Source organism: Saccopteryx bilineata, chromosome 8, assembly GCF_036850765.1.
Source record: "Saccopteryx bilineata isolate mSacBil1 chromosome 8, mSacBil1_pri_phased_curated, whole genome shotgun sequence".
NCBI classification, from domain to species: Eukaryota; Metazoa; Chordata; class Mammalia; order Chiroptera; family Emballonuridae; genus Saccopteryx; species Saccopteryx bilineata.
The window spans coordinates 70,970,132-70,991,219 of NC_089497.1; the positions used below are offsets into that span (position 1 = coordinate 70,970,132).

At 45.7% G+C, this 21,088-nt stretch overlaps 1 protein-coding gene and 1 pseudogene across 14 annotated transcripts in view; one reads left to right on the forward strand and one right to left on the reverse strand.

Moving 5' to 3' along the window:
- The window catches only part of MCF2L2 (MCF.2 cell line derived transforming sequence-like 2), a 255,093-nt gene that overhangs the window by 96,727 nt on the left and 137,278 nt on the right, over nucleotides 1-21,088 (forward strand). For all 14 annotated transcript variants that reach the window (XR_010726901.1, XM_066241647.1, XM_066241644.1 and 11 more), the window contains 4 exons: nucleotides 5,279-5,470; nucleotides 8,336-8,527; nucleotides 13,301-13,478; nucleotides 20,847-20,938. Coding sequence is in view for 13 of the 14 variants with exons in the window: in XM_066241647.1 (XP_066097744.1) it covers nucleotides 5,279-5,470; nucleotides 8,336-8,527; nucleotides 13,301-13,478; nucleotides 20,847-20,938 (654 nt within the window). In the remaining variant the exon portion in view is untranslated. The remainder of the gene's footprint in view (nucleotides 1-5,278; nucleotides 5,471-8,335; nucleotides 8,528-13,300; nucleotides 13,479-20,846; nucleotides 20,939-21,088) is intronic.
- LOC136312177 (heterogeneous nuclear ribonucleoprotein A1-like) lies at nucleotides 2,042-3,508 on the reverse strand (annotated as a pseudogene).

Genomic DNA, 21,088 nt, shown 5'->3' on the forward strand with positions numbered 1-21,088 from the left:
TCAAGGCACATATGAGAAAACAATCAATGAACAACGAAGGTGCCACAACAAAGAATTGATGCTTCTCATCTCTCTTCCTTCCTGCCTGTCTGTCCCTATCTGTCCCTCTCTCTGTCTCTGTCACCAAAAAAAAAAAAAAAAAAATGGTGTGGGCTTTGCAGGGTTTGGTGAATGACTGACTGGCTGCATTGTGGGCAGGGGTTTGGAGATCTTTGAAACCATGAACCATTATAAGAGAGGGGCCAGTTGTCATCACCTGGAGTCATCGTGGCTCTTCGTATTACTGTAAAAGGGTAAGTGAAGGCAGATGTGGCACACTGGATGCTCACCATGGTCAGCAAGGGTGTATATGATCTCTCTGTTCCTGGAGACCTCAGGGAAAGTGGCAGTCATTTGTGTTGACTCACAAGTCAATATTGTTTCACACAATTCCAGCCAGCCAGATGATTGAATCATCTAGTGCTTTGGTTCATTCATTTATTCATTATATTGATCAAATGTTTATGGGATGCCTACTCAGTGCTCTCATGGAGCTTACATATTGTGGGAGTGGATAATGGAGGGAGAGATCATACATTGAAGCAAACAGAGTTACTTTCAAATACAGGTAGAGGTAAGTGTTAGAAAATGAAAACGAAGTGAGGGAGAGGTTCTGAGTGGGGGAGCTGCAGGGAGTGGCTTTATTATTTTTTTCAAGAGGATATTAAATCCTTTATTGATTACTCATGATAATTGATGATACACAAGTTTCATTCCCATCTATAATTTTATCTAGTACCATAATTCAATTTAGATATATTGCATAGAATGTGCCAGTAATCATTGTTTCTGAAAACAATGGCTTTTGTGCCTAAGCAGGTTGTAAATAAGTTTCAAATGGAACCTGGCATCATCCTAAAGGTATTCTAACTTCACACTATTGTGGTCATTTACTAAGATGGCTTCAGAGTAGACTAACTTTACACAGCTCCTTTTTTGTATGTGTGTGACAGAGACAAAGAGAGGGACAGATAAGGACAGACAGACAGGGAGAGAGATGAGAAGCATCAACTCTTCATTGTGGCTCCTTAGTTATTCATTGATTGCTTTCTCATATGTGCCTTGACGGGGGGCTACAGTAGAGCAAGTGACCCCTTGCTCGAGTCAGCAACCCCGTGCTCAAGCTGGTGAGTCTGTGCTCAAGCCGATGACCTCGGGGTTTCGAACCTGGGTCCTGTGCATCCCAGTCTGACACTCTATCCACTGCGCCACTGCCTGATCATACTATACAGCGCATTTTTGAAAAGACACATTTATTTAGTCTCACAATCAAACCATTACATTTAGCAATAAACAACCTGGGGGCAACCTGACCAGGCAGTGGTGCAGTGGACAGAGCGTCGGCCTGGGATGCTGAGGACCCAGTCTTGAAACCCCGAGATTGCTGACTTGAGCATGGGTTCATCTGGCTTGAGCGCAGGGTTGATGGCTTGAGCGTGGGATCATAAACATGACCCCATGGTCACTAGCTTGAGCCCAAAGGTCGCTGGCTCAAAGCCCAAGGTCACTGGCTTGAGCAGGGGTCACTGGTTCAGCTAGAGCCCCCCCCCCCCCCCCCCCCCCCGTCAAGGCACGTATGAGAAGCAATCACTGAACAGGTAAAATGCAACTATGAGGTGATGCTTCTCATCTCTCTCCCTTTTAACAGGGACATGTCTGTCTCTGTCTGTCTCACTACAAAATAAAACAAAGCAAAAAAAACAGCATGGGAGCAAAAATAAGTCATCTACAGTGAAACCTTTTGTTGGAATGCTTTCCACTTTCCACAGAACAGAAACTAAAATAACCTCTTATACAGTCAGTCACAAATACAATCTTTGAGTTGCCAAGTCACATGAATTTGTCTAAAACATGTCCTCTTTGTGGCGCCCTAGGCTCTGCTGCGCTGTGCTTGGCTGAGTCCACAGATCTGCTGTGGCCTGTGGCTCCTTGTCGCTTCCCTGTCACTCCTCTCCTGCTAAGCTTTTTGTCCTGCCGGGAATTAAAACCTTCCATCACCGTCTTAGCTACTGCTGCTGCTGGAACTGCCGTAGCCACCTCGGTTCTGTGGTTTGGCGAAGTATTGGCCTCCACCACCATAGGGGCTGGAGCTTCTGCCTCCAAAGTTTCCTCCTTTCATGGGTCCGGAATTCGAGGATTGATTGTTGTAATTGCCAAAATCATTATAACTTCCATGACCTCCAAAATTGCTTTCTACATGACCAAATCCATTACAGCCATCCCCACTGCCACCATACCCACCACAGCTGCCACCAAAGCCATCTTGGCCACTAAAGTTTCCTCCACAGCTAAAGTTGTTCTCACCAAAATCACCTCCACGACCACCAGTGAAGTTTGCAGAACCACTTTGCCTGGATGAAGTACTCGCCCCATCCTGTTGAGATAGGACTTTCCTTACTTCGCAGTGTGCCCTTGCTCAGGATGGGATTGCTGAATGACAGTCTTGTCTACAGAGTCATGGTCATCAAAGGTTACAAAAGCAAAGCCTCTTCTTGCTACTGTCTCAGTCAGTCGTGACCTCAATCATTTAAATTTTGCCACGCTGTTCAAAAGAATCTCTTAGGTGATGCTCTTCGGTGTCTTCTTGAATACCACTGACAAAATTCTTTTTCCCAGTGAAGTGGGCACAGTGAAGAGATCTGAGAATCTTCTCTTGAGACAGCCCTCTTTGGTTCCACTGTGGTGGCCTTGCACTCACGGCTGCGTCGGCTCCTGCACCGCGGCATCCGTGGCAAACCCAAAGCCTTGGGAGCGCGTGGCGTGTGGCGCTCCCATCATCACAGTCTGTGAGCGTTCCCCATTGCCTACCATGGCCCCTCAGACTGTCTTCGGCCGCTTCAAAGCTCAAACATCTGATAAAGCGTTTCCGCAGCTGCTCTGGCTCTTTGGGAGACTCTGACTTAGACAGGAAGACTGCGGGAGGGGTGACTTGAGCGATGCTTACTAAGTGGCATCTGCTGGCAGAGAGCAGGAGCGGCTTTAGAAACTGCAGTCAGAGAAGGGCCTGCCAGAGGTGAACTGCGAGCCTTGTCCTGAGTGACCCCGGAGAGCGTGCCCCGGAGGCCCTGAGCAGGAGCTGCTGGAGGCCAGCCTTGTTTAAGCCACGTCTCTCCCCTGCATGACTGCAGCAGCCCCTCACTGGCCTCCCTGCTTTGCCTCCTCTGTCACTCTCCACACTGCAGCTGCAGCAGACCCTTTAAGAATGAGACCCTCCCCTCAAAACCTCCAGTGCTCCCATGTCACAATGAGTAGGAGCCAGGCCCTGCCCAGGCCAGGCCCTCTCTCTCCTCTCCAATTGCATCTCCTCCTCCTTTCCTGCTGACTCTCCTGCTGAAGCCACAGAACACGGCAGACACGCCACAGCCTCTCAGCCAAGCACTGCGTGGCTCGACCCTGGCTTCAGGTCTGGACTCCTGTGTCGAGTTCCCAGCACCACACCCAGATCTGAAGATGGGCTGGGAGGACTCATAGTACTCAGCATATACTTATACTGGTGGTTATGTCGTGTTACAGGGAAAGGATGCCAAGCAAAGTCAGTGAAGGGAAAAGGTGCATGGGGCCCACTCTAGAGGACGCCAGGCACAAGCTTCCGGAGTCTTCTTCCTGTGGCGTCCATTGGGATGGCTTAATCCCCCTGCCATGCGTTGTGACAGCATTTTAAAACGTTGTCGACCAGGGCAGCTCATTGCTCAGTGCCCAGAGTTTACTGGGAGCTGGTCATGCAGGTGGCCTCTGCCTGGCATATACCAGAATCTGGGAGCCCAGAATGAAAGCAGGGGTTCAAGATAAAGCATATTGTTTACACAGTGTAGGTGTGGTGAGCCGTTCTCCATGGGGATGGTAAGAACCCTCCGAGATGCCACCCAAGGGCCAGCCTTGCACGCAGGCCTTTCTTAGGACGGTGCTTTCAGGCTTGCTATGTTAACTCGCCAGCACAATTCAGACGCACCTTCCCCGCGAGCCAGCCCTTCTCCCACCATCCTATTTAAAATAGCATCTCCTCCACCAGCGTTCCTCGCCCTCCCCTCCCTGTTTGAATTTTCTTCAGGGCACTCATCACTATCTAAGATACCATATAGTCCAAATATTGAATTGTTTATTGCTTGTGTCTCTTACTGAAGTGTAAGCTTTGTGAGGTCAGGGGGTTTTGCTTGCTTTGTTCACCACTGAACCCTCAGTACTGGATAGTGCTTGGCCCATGCAATCCTCAATAACATGTGAGGATTGGAAACAGGAAAATATGTCACATGTAGTGCAAACAAAGCAAGCCATGTAGAGAAAGTAGAAGTTGTGGCTGCCGAACAGATGAGGTCAGAGCAGATGGTGGCTGTGGTCGCAGGTGTATAGAAATATATTTCCTAAGGCTCACGACTCCCCCCACAGAGTTGTCCAAACCAGATCTTTCCTTTGTCTTCACTTCAGCTCACTGCCCTCTCTCCTCGGGCCCCATGTCTGTCCTTTTCCTTTGCTATTTAGTCGACAGTGGAATCCAGTCTCCCTTTCTAGGCAATATAACGCTTCTACCCTGGAACTTAAAACATTGTAATAATGTAATTATTTGTTTAGTTTATTTAATAAGTGAGTTCTCTATTAGGCTGAAAGTTTCTGGCTTGTGAGCACTGTGCCCTCTTTGCCTACCCCAGAACTCAACAAATACATATTTTTTAATTGAGTAAGAGCAGGGAAGGCAGAGAGACAGACTCCCACATGTGCCCAGACCCAGGATCCACCGGGCAAACCTTCTATGGGGCAACACTCTGCTTATCTGAGGCATTGCTCTGTTGCTTAGCAACTGAGCTATTTTTAGCACTTGAGACAGGAGGCCATGGAGTCATCCTCAGTGCCCCAGACCAACTCACTTGAGCCAATCAAGTCATGGCTACGGGGGGGGGGGGGAAGAGGGAGAGAGAAAGAATGGTTGCTTCTCCTGTGTGCCCTGACCACGGAACCTGGGACATCCACATTCCCTGCCAATGCTCTACCACTGAGCCAACTGGCCAGGGCTCAACAAATATTTGAATGAATGACTTGCCATTCTCCAGAGTATAAATGACCCTCGACTAGGCCAGACTTCTTGGGAAAGGAAGAGCTTGCCCTGGTTTCCCTGCCCGACTCTCAGCCTAAAACCTAAATTGGCCTCCCCAGCCTCTGGCTAAGACTGGTGCCCAGAGTGTCAGGCACTTACCGGCCTCTCCATGACCTGACTTGTGATGGTTGGCTGTGCATGTTCACTTTGCAGGAGACCTTGGAAAGAGCCCAGCTGCTTGCCGTAATTGGGGACCAGCTCATCCAAAGCCACCATTATGCAGCGGACTCCATCAGACCCAAGTGTGTGGAGCTCAGGCACCTCTGTGATGACTTCACCAATGCAAACAAGAGAAAAAATGACATTTTAGGAAAGTCTTTGGAGTTACATAGACAGCTGGACAAGGTAAGCAAAACAAAGCTGTGACCACGATGTCTGCATATTTTCTATAAAGCATTCTTAGTCATACTTGACTTCCGTGCCCCACACGATTGCTGAGAACATAAAGAACTTCATGTGACAGTGCCAAGAGGCATTAAAAGATACAGATTCTAGGTCATAGCAGTATTGAAGGTCAAAAAGTGCTCAGCCACGCCACCACACCCCACCACATCTGTTAGAGTGAATTAAAATCTGCCCTCTGTGTGGATCTAAAACTTAAGAGAGTATGTTGTGGCCTGGCCCTGTGGGCCATGTTTTGATTCCTCTTCAGTATACAGAGACCAAGCACTGTATTTGCAAAGTGCTTCTCCTCATCTAAAGGCATGGATTTGAATCCTTTTGGAAAAGCTTAAGTTCCAATGACCATTGACCACTCCTACCATTGATTGAACTGTGTTTTTACTGGGAGCATAATTATGTTATCTATTTAATCTTCAAGACAAGCTATGAGGAAGGTATTAATGGCTTCGTTTTTACAGAGGCAGAATTCAACGTGGTTACTAACGTGGTTAAGTCAATGGGCTGCGTCATGTAATGCATGAGAACCACCAGGCCAGCAGATTCCCTGCTGTGCCACTCTGGAGATGAGCTTCAGTAAGTTTGGGATGATGCTGAGGAATTGAGAAAAGTGAGTCCAGAGGATTCTGGTGCAGGTAGTCGAGGGACGCACTGAGAAACCCCAGGGTAAGGGACTGCCCGAGACTGCACACAGCGTAAATGGGGGATTGCAGATTTGAAGTCAGGACTGCCAAATTCCAAACCCAGGCGCCTTAGACTAGACAGCAGTGCTGTGTGAATAGAGGGCTCACAGGGAGGGAGGGCAGCCTCCGGTGCCTTTGGCAGTGATCTCTGGGCAAGTGCCCAGTCAGTAGGGGCAGTGACTTCTGGAGCCTTCCCAGTCAACTGTCCCCAGCAGCACATGGCTCATGGCCATGAGTCAGCATGCTCCATTCCCACAACTCTTTCCTTCCGATGGCTGGGGGCACACACCCAGGCTGTTTACATTCTCCTATTGTCAAAGGGATTTTAGTGTCAATGAAATACAGCTGTTCCTGAAGCAAGTGGTTCAGAAAGACCTGGTATGCAGCCTGCTCTGTGTGCTGAGCTCTCTGCAGAGGCCACTACTGTGCTCCGAGTGCTGAGCTCTCTGCGGAGGCCGCTACTGTGCTCCGAGTGCTGAGCTCTCTGCGGAGGCCGCTACTGTGCTCCGTGCGCTGAGCGCTCTTCGGAGGCCGCTACTGTGCTCCGTGCGCTGAGCTCTCTGCGGAGGCCGCTACTGTGCTCCGTGCGCTGAGCTCTCTGCGGAGGCCGCTACTGTGCTCCGTGCGCTGAGCTCTCTGCGGAGGCCGCTACTGTGCTCCGAGCGCTGAGCTCTCTGCGGAGGCCGCTACTGTGCTCCGTGCGCTGAGCTCTCTGCGGAGGCCGCTACTGTGCTCCGTGTGCTGAGCTCTCTGCAGAGGCCACTACTGTTTTCCTCATTCTGTGTCTGCTCCAGAGTGAGTGGTGAGAGAGAGAGAGAGTGTGTGTTTGGGAGAGCAAGAGCTACTGTGCCTTCGCAGAAAACCATAGCCTAATGTTGTCTATAGATCTAGGCATGATGTTTCAAGACAAAGTTTTCACATTATATATTAAAGCATGATTTCATATTATTTTGAAATTCCAAAACTATAGGAAATAGGAGGGAGAAGTTCTTCGTGGACACCTGCACACCCCACTCCCCTTCTCACCCCACACAGTGGCAGTCGTTAACCCTTAAACATCTTCATTGTCTTTTGTTATTCTAAAAGTAGTACACATTTAATGTAGCTAATTTAGGGGAAGGAATAAAGTCGGATTTAAGGTGCCTGTACTTCGCTCCTAGCGGTAACTCCTCGGAGCACTTTCCCTCTGGATGGTTATTTCACGTGGTGCTTTGGGTCGCCCGGAACCGGCCGATATGCAGGTGGGCCTGCACTGACAACTCCTTCCCGCATCAGGATCCAGGCCTCACAGGGCCCTGTCTTCCTGCTTACATCTTTAACAAGTCAGATTGTTAGATTTCACCGCCTGTCTGATTTCATCCCAGCATTCTGGAAAGTCCGATATTGCTGCCCACAGTTACAGAACTTTTGCATTCTTGGATGCTTCCCTGGGAAAGACAAATGTGGGCAGAGGAAAGTGGTGTTTTTCGTTTGTTTTTTTAGATTTCATTTATTAATTTTTAGAGAAGAGAGAGAGAGAGAGAGAAGGGGGAGGAGCAGGAAGCATCAACTCCCATATGTGCCTTGACCAGGCAAGCCCAGGGTTTTGAACCAGCTACCTCAGCGTTCCAGGTCGACACTTTATCCACTGCGCCACTACGGGTCAAAGTGGTGTTTTTGAAGAAAGCACAGTCCCTCCTCCAGAAAGCACGTAGGGGCCAGGCCTAATGCCTCATTAATCACTCTGTTCCTGTAACCAATTAGGAGACAAGACACATGGCCTAGAAGGTCAACCCAGAAAGTAATAACGGGTTACATTTCTGTGTAGTTAGGCCAAAGTTAGAAACACTTAACCGCTCCTCCTGGAGGGGTAGTAGTTACTGTCAGTAGACCAGAGAAGAGTGTTTACATGATTCGTGTCACTGACTGGTGGCTCCCTGAGAAGTGGACAGATGTAACATTGGTTTGGATGTCTCCACCGCACCGTTGTATGTACAGTGGGTAGACCTCTCGACTTGGTGCTGTCCCGTGACAGTTTCCCTCTGTCCTGGAACCCTGGTGGACCCCAGAGGGGCGCAGACCCCCTGAGGACTGTGCTGGCTACGCTGTGGCCAGGCTAACTGCACGGGGTTGTGTTTCTTTTCTAAAGGTCAGCGAGTGGTGTGAAGCAGGAATCTACCTCTTGGCTTCTCAAGCTGTGGACAAGTGCCAGTCGAGAGAGGGTGTGGACGCCGCCTTGGCTGACGTTGAGGCCTTCCTGGGCACCGTGGAGGAGTGCCACTTGCCGAGCCCCAGGGAGTTTTACAACCAGTTTGAGTTGATTCTCACCTCTGATGTAAAGGTAATGTTGATGGATTATTTTCATCCCGTGGTTGGGAAGGAGGCACGGGGGCCTTTGCCTGGTGCTGCCTGAGAAAAATCCAGGTAGAATATACTGAGCAGGCTAACCAGTTCTTGAGCCTGAAGGTGGCCTCTTAGACCCCTAGCAAACTACTTGCTGGCAAACTGACCCTTCACAGTCTGATCCAAATATGACTTTGAGTCATTGATTTCTCTACAAATCCGTACGAGCACCGTACTGTGCTGAGACACGACAGCGAACAGAAACAGACACGGTTCCATCCCTCGTGGAACTGACAGTTCAGTGAGAGAAGCTGACATCAGTAAATGTCAAACACAAAACACAAAAATGTGTGCCAAGCCGAGATAAGTGCTCTGGAGTTGGGATGCAGGGTCCTATTGGGAATGTGACAGAGGTACTGGACTTGGGCCGGGGCTCATTTGAATCAAGTCCTAGAGAATGAGCAGAGAAGATGGGGGGTCCTTTCCAGTCAGAAGGAACAGCGTGAGCAGAGGCTGCAGGGCAGGAGGGAGCCTGGCGCAAGGGCAGGACCCGAGGTCAGGGTGGCTGCAGTACAGAGAGCAAGCCCCGAGTGCTGGGGTAGGGTTAGAGAGGGGCAGATGAGGCGGGCTTGGTGGGCCATGCTAAGGATCGGCCTTTGTTCTGGAGCAGTGGGAAGCCAGTGCCGAATTTAAGCAGGGGAAGGGCTTGATTGGATTTGCATCTTGAGAGGCTGTCTCTCCTGTGAAGCCAGTGGCGTTATGGATAGCGCTCCTCCCTCTAAGATCTGTGTCATTTTATATGTGTCTTCTCTCTGATGGCTTCTTCACCTCTTTTGAGTCATAGACCCTTTTGAGAATGTGATTCACCTACTTTTAGGGAGTTTGATGTAGGTGCTTTATACAAAAACTTACGCAGGATTTAGGGACCCAACGGGGGGTGGTGAAACACCCTGAGGCTCGCAAGAAACAGGGAGCAGATAACACCCCTCATCCTGAAAGACACCATGGACCCAGGGAACGCCACGGCAGGGGCTGTGAGAGGCAGCTAGTAAAGGCTTAGCCTTGGGCAGAGGCGCACAGCCACTGGTGGAGAAATACATCTCCCTACTTTTCTCTCTCTGCTCTTGAACTTCCTGGTGGTGGTCCCCACTGGCCAAAGCCAAGTAAAAGCCCACAGGTCAGTGAACCTATCTGACAGGGTCTACACAGGGTAGGCTTCCCGGGACTCAGAGCAGGGAAGAGAACATATAGTGGTGAACAAATGGAATATGCAGCATACGTAACTTATTATAATTAATTTTAGGAGACACCCTAAAATCTATCCATGCACCCAGGCTAAAAGCCTTCTCTCTAATATGACACCACACAGTCTTCCAATTATGTATAATTGTTAGTATCTGCCTTGCCTTATTTTACTGGGAGCTCCTGAATGACAGGAGCCTCGTCCATCTCTGTGTCCCTGTGCCTAGTCTGTACCTGGTATCTGATGCATGTTTGTTGAACACGTGGGCAGGCAGGTCTGACACTGGACTGAGTGCGGTGTGGCAGGTCGGGGTGGAGCCGTACCTGAGTGATCTTTCCCTGACTCTTCCCAGTGAGTTGAGGTTGGGGGGGGGGGTTGGGCAGACTACTCTTCCCCAACATGAGGAACCTTCTACTTCCCTCAGAAAGGACAAAGAGAAGGCCCTCTGGTACTGGTGCTACATTGTACACCCAGTATCAGTAGACCTGGGTCACATCCCAAAGAAAGGACAGGCTTACCCAGCTTCAACTCCATCAGCTGCTCAAACAAGTATAGCAGGTCAACCAGGGAGACTTGTGTCCACAGCTGTAGTTCTGGCCAGGTTCAGCCAACTTCCAGACCAGGAAGTGAAAAAACTTCATAAGCTACCTTTAGGAAATAGGTAGAAACATGGAGGAAGGAAAGGATTAGAAGAAAACAATCTTTTTAAATATCATGTATGTAAAAAAGACCAAAATATCCCCGAAGCCCATCTGTTCTTCTTTTGGTTTGAAGTAAAATTCTAGGTTATACGATTAAATACCCTTTTGTATTAGAGAAAGTTTTATCCACTGAGGGGTAATGACTTTGTTGTCAAAACTGGTACTTTATACATATAGAAATATTCCAAGATATATGTATATGCAGTGGTCCTGACCAGGTGTGGTGCAGTAGATGGAGCATTGGCCTGGGATGCTGAAGACCCAGGTTTGAAAATCTGAGGTCGTCGGCTTGAGCGTGGCATTGCTGGCTTGAGCATGGGATCATAGAAATGACCCCATGATTGCTGGCTTGATCCCAGAGGTCACTGGCTTGAAGCCCAAGGGTGCTGGCTTGAGCCCAAGGTTGCAAGCTTGAGCAAGGAATCACTGGCTTGGTTGGAGCCCACTGGTCCTGGCACGTATGAGAAAGCAATCAGTGAACAACTAAGGTGCCGCAATGAAGAATTGGTGCTGCTCTTCTCCTTTTCTGTCTGTCCCTCTCTCTCCAGCTAAAAAATATATATGTATATACATGGGTCGGTATAAACACACATAATCTTCTTATTTGGATAGTAGAGAGGGCCTTAGAAGCAGTGAGACCCGCACTGTCAATGAGCACACCCAACACCCAGATCTTGGTTTCTAATACCATTCTTCAATAAAAGAAACTCAGGCTTTTTGTTGAAATGGCTGATTCTAGGACTGGGGCAGGAAATACACAAGATGGGCATAGAGCATCTTACGGTGCCAAAAAGTTAGGAAATGCTAAAAACAAAACAAACCACAACGATGGGACATAGGAGACAATTAAAAAAGCTCCCCATGGCCAATGCTGGAACAATTTGATCAATAAAGTTAATAGAATAGTATTGGATTACAACTCAAGGTATAAAATAGATCTCCACGGATCCATACTGATGTAAATAAATGATGGAATAAATAAATAAATAGGGGAGAGGAAACTAATCTCACATGCAAAAGAACTGCAAGTTACTTATGTAGATACCTAGCCCTTGAGGAGGTGAAGCAGAATGTCTGTGTCCTTAAGTGTGTCCTACACACAGTGACTTTTCTTCCAAAGGGTACAGCACGGGAGGGGAGAAATAAAAGAGTGACTTTGCAGTGGAGAAAACTAACACATTCCACCTCAGCCAGGTGACTAAGGTCAACGTCAACAGTAGTAAGTCATGCAGATAGTATGTACCTTTGATATAATATGATAAAAATGGCACTTTAATTCTGTGGTCTTCCCCCCAAAAAACCATAACTTCAGTCTAATGAGGAAAACATCACATAAATATCAACTGAGGGACATTCTACAAAATATCTGACCAATACTCTTCAAAACAGTCAAGGTCATTGAAAACCAGGAAAGGTTTAGAAATGGTCACAGCTAAGAAGAGCAGAAGTCATGACAACCAAGTGTAATATGGTATCCTGATGGAACCCTGGGGGAAAAGGCACATTCAGAACAACTGAGGAAACCTAAATGAAGTATGTACTTTATTTAATAGTAATAATTTAAAAATAATAATAATGTATCAATATTGATTCATTGATTATAACAAATGCAGCGTGGTAATGTAAGCTGTTAATTATGAAAATTGGGTGTGGGGTATATGGAAACACTCTATACTATTTTGAAATTTTTCTGTAAATCTAAAACTATTATAAAAAATAAAATTTGTTTCTAAAAAGCTGATGCTCTCTAAAAGGTGGAATCTGTTACCTTTAAGGCAAATTGATTATCAAAACATCAGCCATTCCACTCCTGTTCTTGTGTCAGCCTGTCTCTGTCTGAGGCTCGAGGCACTTCCCTAATACAGGGCTGTTGTGCTGCCCCCTGAGGGCTTCTATTTTGATTATTCTCCCTCATTCACTTTCACTGCCCAGTGTAGGGCATGAAACAGTCTCAGTAACAAATAACAAAATCCAATTCTTCAGATATTGATCGGGTTCCCAGTTTGTGCTTTATTCTGAGAGGACAAGACAGTGCGTTCCCTGCAGTCCAGCTGCTGGCAGTGTGGCGGGGGATTAACATTTCCCGGAGTCTCCTAGGTCCCCTTTCCTCGACCCACCAGGGATGTCCCGCTGGAAGAGAGGCCAAAAGGAACATTCAGTTGAGCTGGTGAAACTCAGAGACATTCAAGGCTTGTCTCTTACTCTCCTGAACCTCTGCTTCAGAGCATGTAGTCAGTCATGGGACCATCTGTGAGTTTCATTTCTCACCTGGTATTCAGTTCTTTTCTACTTGTTTAGAGAGGAGTCGCATTGAATAGCATTGAGCTCTATATCTTCTTTATGACAGGTGCTTGTGGTTTCTGTGATCTTGTTTCAGAATTCAGCCAGCTCTTTCCCCCAGAACACTTAGTCTTCTCTCCATCAGGGCCTTTATTCAGAGTGCATCCCTTCTAAATTCTCCTGTTTTGTAAATTGGCCTAATGCCCTTCATTCAAGGCCTATGGCATCGTTTTCTACCATTAATGGACATGGCTTAGTGAACATTTATCCACTCAGGATGTATTTACCAAGCACTAGCCTGTGCTAGACAGTGTTCAGGCACTGGAGATACTGTAGTGAAAAGGATACAGTCATTGCCAGTCCAGGGGAAGATGCAGACTCCGAAAAGCACAATCCTGGTGCAAGACAAGACGTGGGATAACTGGCAGATGGATGCCCTGAGAAGGGTCACCGAGGAAGGCTGGGGAGAGGTGGAGACGGGAGAGGGAATGTGTCATGTCCTCGGGTGCAGTGCAGAGCCATCTCATATTTGCTTTTGTTCCTGCAGGCCAAAGCCCAGGGAGTCCTACAGAAGCTGGACGATGTACAGGAAATATTTCACAAGAGGCAAATGAGTCTCATGAAACTGGCAGCCCGACAGACTCGCCCGGTGCAACCAGTGGCTCCCCATCCTGAGTCCTCCCCAAAATGGGTGTCACCAAAAACCAGCCAGTCCTCCGCCCTGGGTAGGTTATTTGGGGAAGGAATTTTTTTTTTTTTCATTTTTAGAGAGGAGAGAGAGACAGAGAGGGAGAGAAAGGAGAGACAGAGAGAGAGAGAAGGGGGGAGGAGCTGGAAGCATCAACTCCCATATGTGCCTTGGCCAGGCAAGCCCAGGGTTTCGAACCAGCGACCTCAGCATTTCCAGGTCGATGCTTTATCCCACTGCGCCACCACAGGTCAGGCCTGGGGAAGGAAGTTTTGTGGCTTTGTTTCATCAGTGCTCATGAGGGTAGACTGTGGTTTTTTGAAGTTGAATAATGGTTACTGTTTTGACAGATATTTAAAACAAACTACAGATATACAATAATAATACAGGCATCGAGGACTTAGAAAGTTTGATAATACAGTGCCTGGAGGCCCTGGCCAGTTGGCTCAGTGGTAGAGCGTCGGCCTGGCGTGGAGTCCCGGGTTCGATTCCCAGCCAGGGCACACAGGAGAAGCGCCCATCTGCTTCTCCACCCCTCCCCCTCTCCTTCCTCTCTGTCTCTCTCTTCCCCTCCCACAGCCAAGGCTCCATTGGTGCGGGCGCTGAGGATGGCTCTGTGGCCTCTGCCTCAGGCGCTGGAATGGCCCTGGTTGCAACAGAGCAGCGCCCCAGATGGGCAGAGCATCGCCCCCCTGGTGGACATGCCGGGTGGATCCCAGTCGGGCACATGCGGGAGTCTGTCTGGCTGCCTCCCCATTTCCAACTTCAGAAAAATACAAAAACAAACAAACAAACAAAAAAACAGTGCCTGGATGCAAAAAGAAGCTCACAGTGTAGCAGAGGAATAATGTAAATGTACAAGTAACATTAGCATACAATAGACTCCATTTGGACCTTCAGATTCTATAAGAAGTAGTGTGGTAAAGTTGTTTTTTGAAAAGATTGAAAGATTAAAAAAATAGGTAAGTCCTTATACCAATCCCACGTGGTCTTTTTTTTTCTTTTTATAGATGTGATTGGTGTGACATGGGTGTGCAAAACCTACAGGCTTCAAGTGTACAACTCAATAAAACACCATCTCCGCCCTGCATTGTGCGCCCATCACCCCAAGCAGTCTCTTTCCGTCCCATGTAGCCCCCCCCCCCCCGCGCCCCCCCCCTCCTACCCCTACCTTCTTTCTCTCTGGCTATCACCACACTGTTGTCTGTGTCTGTGTTTTATAGATACATGGTTTTTTGGTTAATTTCTTCATCTTCATCTAGTGCCAGGCGTCCCCAAACTACGGCCCACAGGCCACATGCGGCCCCCTGAGGCCATTTATCCGGCCCCCCGCCCCGCCGCACTTCCGGAAGGGGCATCTCTTTCATTGGTGGTCAGTGAGAGGAACACTGTATGTGGCGGCCCTCCAACGGTCTGAGGGGTAGTGAACTGGCCCCCTGTGTAAAACGTTTGGGGACCCCTGAGAGCCCCCTCCCCTCTGACAGCTGTCAGTCTGTTCCACACATTCATGCCTCCATTTCTATGCTGTTCGTTGGTTTGTTTTGTTCACTAGATTCCACATCTAAGTGAATTCTTACAGTACTTGTCTTTCTCTGCTTGGCCTATTTCACTTAGTGTGGTAATCTCCAGGTTCATCCATGCTGTCGCAAAATGTGAGATTTCCTTTTCCCTTTTTTACAGTCAAGTAGTATTCCATTGTGGAAATTTACCACAGCTTTTTTGTCCACTCATCCACTGATGGGCACTTGCGCTGCTTCCGGGTCTTGTAAACAATGCTGCAATGAACATAAGGGTGCATATATGTTTTTGAAGTAGTGTTTTGAGATTCTTAGGATATATTCCCAGAAGCTGGGTCAAAAGGCAGTTCCATTTTTAATTTTTTTTGAGGAAACTCGATACTGTTTTCCACAGTGACTACACCAGTCTGCATTCCCACCAGCAGTGCAGTACATGAGGGTTCCCTGTTCTCCGCATCCTTGTCAGGACTTGTTTTTTGATTTGTTAATGATAGCCATTCTGGCAGCTGTGAGGTGATATCTCATTGTGGTTTTAATTTGCATCATTCTGATGATTAGTGACATTGAGCATTTTTTCATGTCCGTTGGCCATCTGTATGTCCTCTTTGGAGAAGTGTCTCTTCAGGTCCTTTGCTCATTTTTTAGTTGGGTTGTTTGTCATCCTAGTGTTGTGTTGTATAAGTTTTTTTTTAATATATACTGTGTATATTAACCCCTTATCAGATATGTCATTGACAAATGTTCTCCCATTCAGTGGGTTCCCTTTTCATTTTGTTCGTCTGTTTTGCTCTACAAAAGCTTTTGTTTGATGTAGTCCTAGTTGCTTGTATTTTTCTGTTTCCTCTGAGGAGATATATCAGCAAAAATACTGCTACAAGACATGTCTGAGATTTTACTGCCTATGTTTTCTTCTAGGATTGTTATGGTTTCATGACTTACATTTAAGTCTTTTAAATATTTTGAGTTTATTCTTCCACATGGTCTTGATTACCATAGTTTATTACTAAGCCTTGATATCAGGTAGTGTCTTTCAACTTCCTTTACTTTTTTCAAGATTGTTTTGACTATTCTAGATCCTTTTTATTTCCTTATAAATTTTAGACTCACTCCCTAACCGGTCATGGCACAGTGAATAAGGTGTCAACCTGGAACGCTGAGGTCACCAGCTTGAAACCCTGGGCTTGCCCAGTCAAGGCACATACAATAAGCAACTACTATGAATTGAAACTTCCCACTCCTCTCCTTTGCCTTTTTTTCTCTCTCTCTCCTCTCTCTAAAATCAATAAATAAAATCTTTTTAAAAAATCTTAGACTTACCTTTTGATTTCCACTGGGATTATGATTGAGATTGCACTGACTATATAAATCACTTCGGAGACAACTGTTATTGTACCAATATTAAGTCTTCCCATTCATAAATATTATAACGCTCCATTTATTTAGGTCCTCTTTAATTTCCCTTGGAAATATATAGTTCCTTTTTTTTTTTTTTTGTATTTTTCTGAAGCCGGAAACGGGGAGAGACAGTCAGACAGACTCTCGCATGCGCCTGACCAGAATCCACCCGGCACGCCCACCAGGGGCGACGCTCTGCCCACCAGGGGGCGATGCTCTGCCCCTCCGGAGCGTCGCTCTGCCGAGACCAGAGCCACTCTAGCGCCTGGGGCAGAGGCCGAGGAGCCATCCTCAGTGCCCGGGCCATCCTTGCTCCAATGGAGCCTCGGCTGCGGGAGGGGAAGAGAGAGACAGAGAGGAGGGGGGGGTGGAGAAGCAAATGGGCGCTTCTCCTGTGTGCCCTGGCCGGGAATCGAACCCGGGTCCCCCGCACGCCAGGCCGACGCTCTACCGCTGAGCCAACTGGCCAGGGCCGGAAATATGTAGTTCTTAGTGTGAATGTCTTAGGAATTTCATGTCTTTTAACCCTATAGAAAGTAGAATTGCCATTTATAACTATTAATAGGAATATATTTCTAAATGGAAATACAATCATGTCATCTATGAATAAGGACAATTTTACCTCTGTTTCAATTTCTATGCCTTTTTCCCATTTCTTATTCTAATGGCTGGGACCTCTAAAACAATGTTGAATAGAAGTGATAAGAGCAGACATCCCTGTCTTTTCCTAATATTAAGGGAAAGAGTTTATGTTTCACCCTGAAGTATGATGTAAGTTTTTTACAGATGCCTTTTATCATATTTGACAGACATTCTCTTTTACTCCAAGTTTGATGAGAGTTTTCATCATGAATGATTTTTGAAATTTTCAAAGTTGTTTTCAGTGCTATATATTGAGATCATATGGTTCTCTCCTTTTTTGTTAATATGGCAGATTACTGTAATTTAGTTTAAAATGTTAATGCAGTCATACATTCTTGGGAGAAACCATTCTTGGACATGAGGCATACATAATTTGTTGCTTCATGTATTTTGAAACGTTATTAAGCTGGTGCATATTCATAGTTGTTATATCTTCTGGATATACTGGCCCTTTTATAATTATAAAATGTCTGTCCTTCTTACCTTTAGTAAAACTCTTTGCCTTGAAGTCTACTTTGTCTGATATTAATACAGCCATTTAGCTTTCTTATGCTTAGTGTTTACATGAGATATTTGTTCATTTTCTATTTCTGTTATTCTTTTTAAAGTATTTCTTCTAGCTGGGTCTTGCCTTTTTAATTCATTCTATTAAGTGCTGCCTTCTAATTGGAGTGTTTAGTTCATTAATATACAATGTAATTAATGACAGCTGGATTTAGAGCTACTATTTTGTCATTTGTTGTCTACTCGTCTTATTTCTCCTCCTCCCCCTCCTCCCCCTCCTCTTCTTTCCCCCCTCCTCATTTCTCATTTCTTGACTTCATTTAAGCTATCAAATTTCTTTTTAGTCTTCCTTCTTAATTCCTCTGTTGACTTTTTAGCATTCATACCTCTTTGCATTGTTTTCCCCTATTTCTCTTAGGTATTATCATATGCATCCTTAATTTACTGAATCTACTTTGAGTTAATATTGTAGCACTTTATGTAAAATATAGGAAATTTGCAACAGTTCTATATGCCCCACCTATCCCCTGTGCTGTTCTTACCATAAACCTTGTATCTACGTATGTTAAAACCCAATATTGTGCTATAAACTTTTGTTTTAAACAATCATATCTCTTCTTAAAGAAATAAGGAGAAAAAAGAAGAAATACATATTCCTTTACGTTTACCATCCTCTTCAGCATTTTCAGTGTTCTTTATTCCTTTATCTGAATTAGCATCTTGTGTCATTTCACTTTAGGCTGAAAACTTCCTTTAGCATTTCCTGTTGTGCAGCTCTGTTTGCAACAAATCTTTCTGTTGTTACCTATCTGAAAAATATGGGGTCTTTTGATAATTAGCCATTTAGTATAACTTGCAGGCCCCTGTCTGTTATCATACATCTCAGTTTTTAGAAAGAAGCCTTGATGATTTAGTGTATTTCTTTCCTGAAATTTTCCATGGACATGCACACTCAGATACACTGATAGGCACATACCACTGATACAGGCACACACACACACACTGAAGCATCCTTCTTAGATGGCTGGAAACGGGACTTCATTCTCCTAGATCTCTAATTTAGGGTTCCTTCCCCAAACTAAGCTATGTTTACTTCTACGACTTTGCCTCTCTTATTGGTTTAGGGAATATATGTTTGTGACAAGTAAATAAAACAGGAATAATGGATTGTTTCTCAGCTTTTCAAACACATGATTTCATAATAGGTAATGACCCTCTGAGAGTAAACAGATCTTCTTCATGTCTGAACAAGTATCATTGACCTTGGTCAAGCAACGTGCTCATTTAACAAACCTATACTTTTGTTTTGAAGCATAACAACCTAGTGTGGACTCAGGCAGGTCACTAACAGGATTTTCAAACACATTTGTCTGAGTTCTTAGTAACTGAGTCCATGCCAAGATAAATGTTATATTTCACAATGTAAAGGATGTGGGCAGGGAGCACAGAGATGGGAGCTGGAATGTCTGGCTCTTGTCAGCTAGGTGTCTTGGGTATGACATTAACCTCTCTGAAGTTGAATAAGGAAAGTAAAAAAAAGTCTTTTTTATTTCCATGTGGCTATAATAGCTAAAATGTACTGTTTTCCATAATCTAAACACTTTGTACATACTAACGCATCAAAGCCTCATAGCAACCTGATCCAATAGGCTTTCTCATTATTCCCCACTTTCCAGATGAAGAAGCTAAGACATAGAGATTTCTCTGCCATGTGTGTCTTACACATGAAAGAGCAAGACTTGAATGATGGCAGCGTGGCTCCCATCTCCCTGCCTTTAATTTTGTCATTGTACTTAATAGTGTTAAGGGCAGGGGTTTCTTAGTCATGGGTATTGCCAATTACAGTGATGCATATCTAGTACCCAGTTATTATACCTGGAATCTCTCAGCTTACAGAGATGCTGCAGAAAGTGAGGAGCCCAAAGATTGTCCATTGTTGTAGAGTAGCTTCAGTGGTCACATATCTGGGACAGCAAACCTGTGTTTCACTACAGATTTCTATTAAACTCCATGAAAAACCCATAGAAATCCCAGGCTGCTTCCAGTTGGCTCAGAGAATCTGAGGGTTGTCAGGGGCATCTGGAAGTTAGATGGTCAACCTCCATCAAGGCCACCACAGATAAGAATCAGTGCGATATACTGGTGGCATTAGGTGGATGGCATTTTGGCCATGGGACCTAGAAATGCTCAACATCCTGTCTCAGGGTAATCACACGTGTCCTGTGAGTTTCCCAAAGCTGTACAAGGGTGGTGATAATGACAAATAAGAACTCAAAGTACTACTTACTGACTAGCCTTCTAGCCATCACCCCCCGTGAAGCCCTCTCATTAAGTCCCAGTCTCACTGCCAGTGGCCATGGAACCTGAAGAAAAGCTTATCTCCCAGATGTCTGAGCAGCCTGTGGGAAGGGGAAGCAGAGGCACAGAGAGAAGAGAGCAAGAACAAGAAAGCCCAATTCTCTTCTGACTCAGCCAATTCTTTCCACAGTCATCTTATCCAGTAAATGTGATTCCATCAGTTCTGGAATCCAGCTGCTAGATCATCAGATTAGCAAAACTCCTTCTGGCTACGGCATGCATGGACATCCCCTTATATAACCATCGTGTGTGTGTAGACAGAACATTTCAAAGAAGATTGTAAGGAAATACAGGGTGGGGCCGAAGTAGGTTTACAGTTGTTCCTATGGAAAGTCATACAATAATTAATAAATAATAACACAAGAATAAACTCTGTGTTTTGTGAACTCACAACTGTAAACCTACTTTGGCCCCACCCTGTATACCAACTCACTGTTTAAGGAGTATGATTTTATTATTATTCAAATTGCCTATAAGTACAGATTAATTACCCGTATAATGAAAAAAATATATTCAATAGTATCTGACACCTAGGCTTGAGTCTGGTCTTCTAACCCAAAATAACATCAAATACAGTACAAATGATAAAATTTCAAGCAGCCATCCATAAAAGAATCCATGAAGTCTGAAAGTCAAGGAAGACTTCCTAAAGAAAGTGATCCTTATGGATCCTTAACAATAGGAATGATGAAAGCTATCATTTTTACCACATTACACTTACTGATTTGTTGTGTTGGATGTTTCCTGTGGGGTTGGGTGTGACTTTTGTCTCTTTGGATCAAATGTCAAGTGCCTGGTGTCAAGGACCCTTTTGCCTTTCTCCTTTACCTCCAAGTTCACCCCCCTCCCCTCAGAAATCACCCTAGCACTCAGTTCAGCTTGGTCAATCATCTGCTCCAGCACAGTCCAGCTGCTTCAAGTCAAGCTAAGTGCTGAATTATTTGTAAGCCAAATTGCCTTATTAATGGCCGGTTTCTTTGTCTCTTTAGCTCCTGCTCGGAAAACAGCTGAGGAATCTTATGTAGAGACAACTTTGAACTCCCTGGAAAAGGAAGATGACAAGACTAAATGTGAAGACAAGGTAAGATCGCCTTTCTTTTACCACTAGAAGTTTCTGTCATGAGAGGCTATTGCTGCCACAATTATCAATAGATCAGGTTCCTGTGTTTCATACCTGTCATCAGCTTCAGAAAATCTGCCCATAAAAGCATGTAGCATGGACTAATGCTCC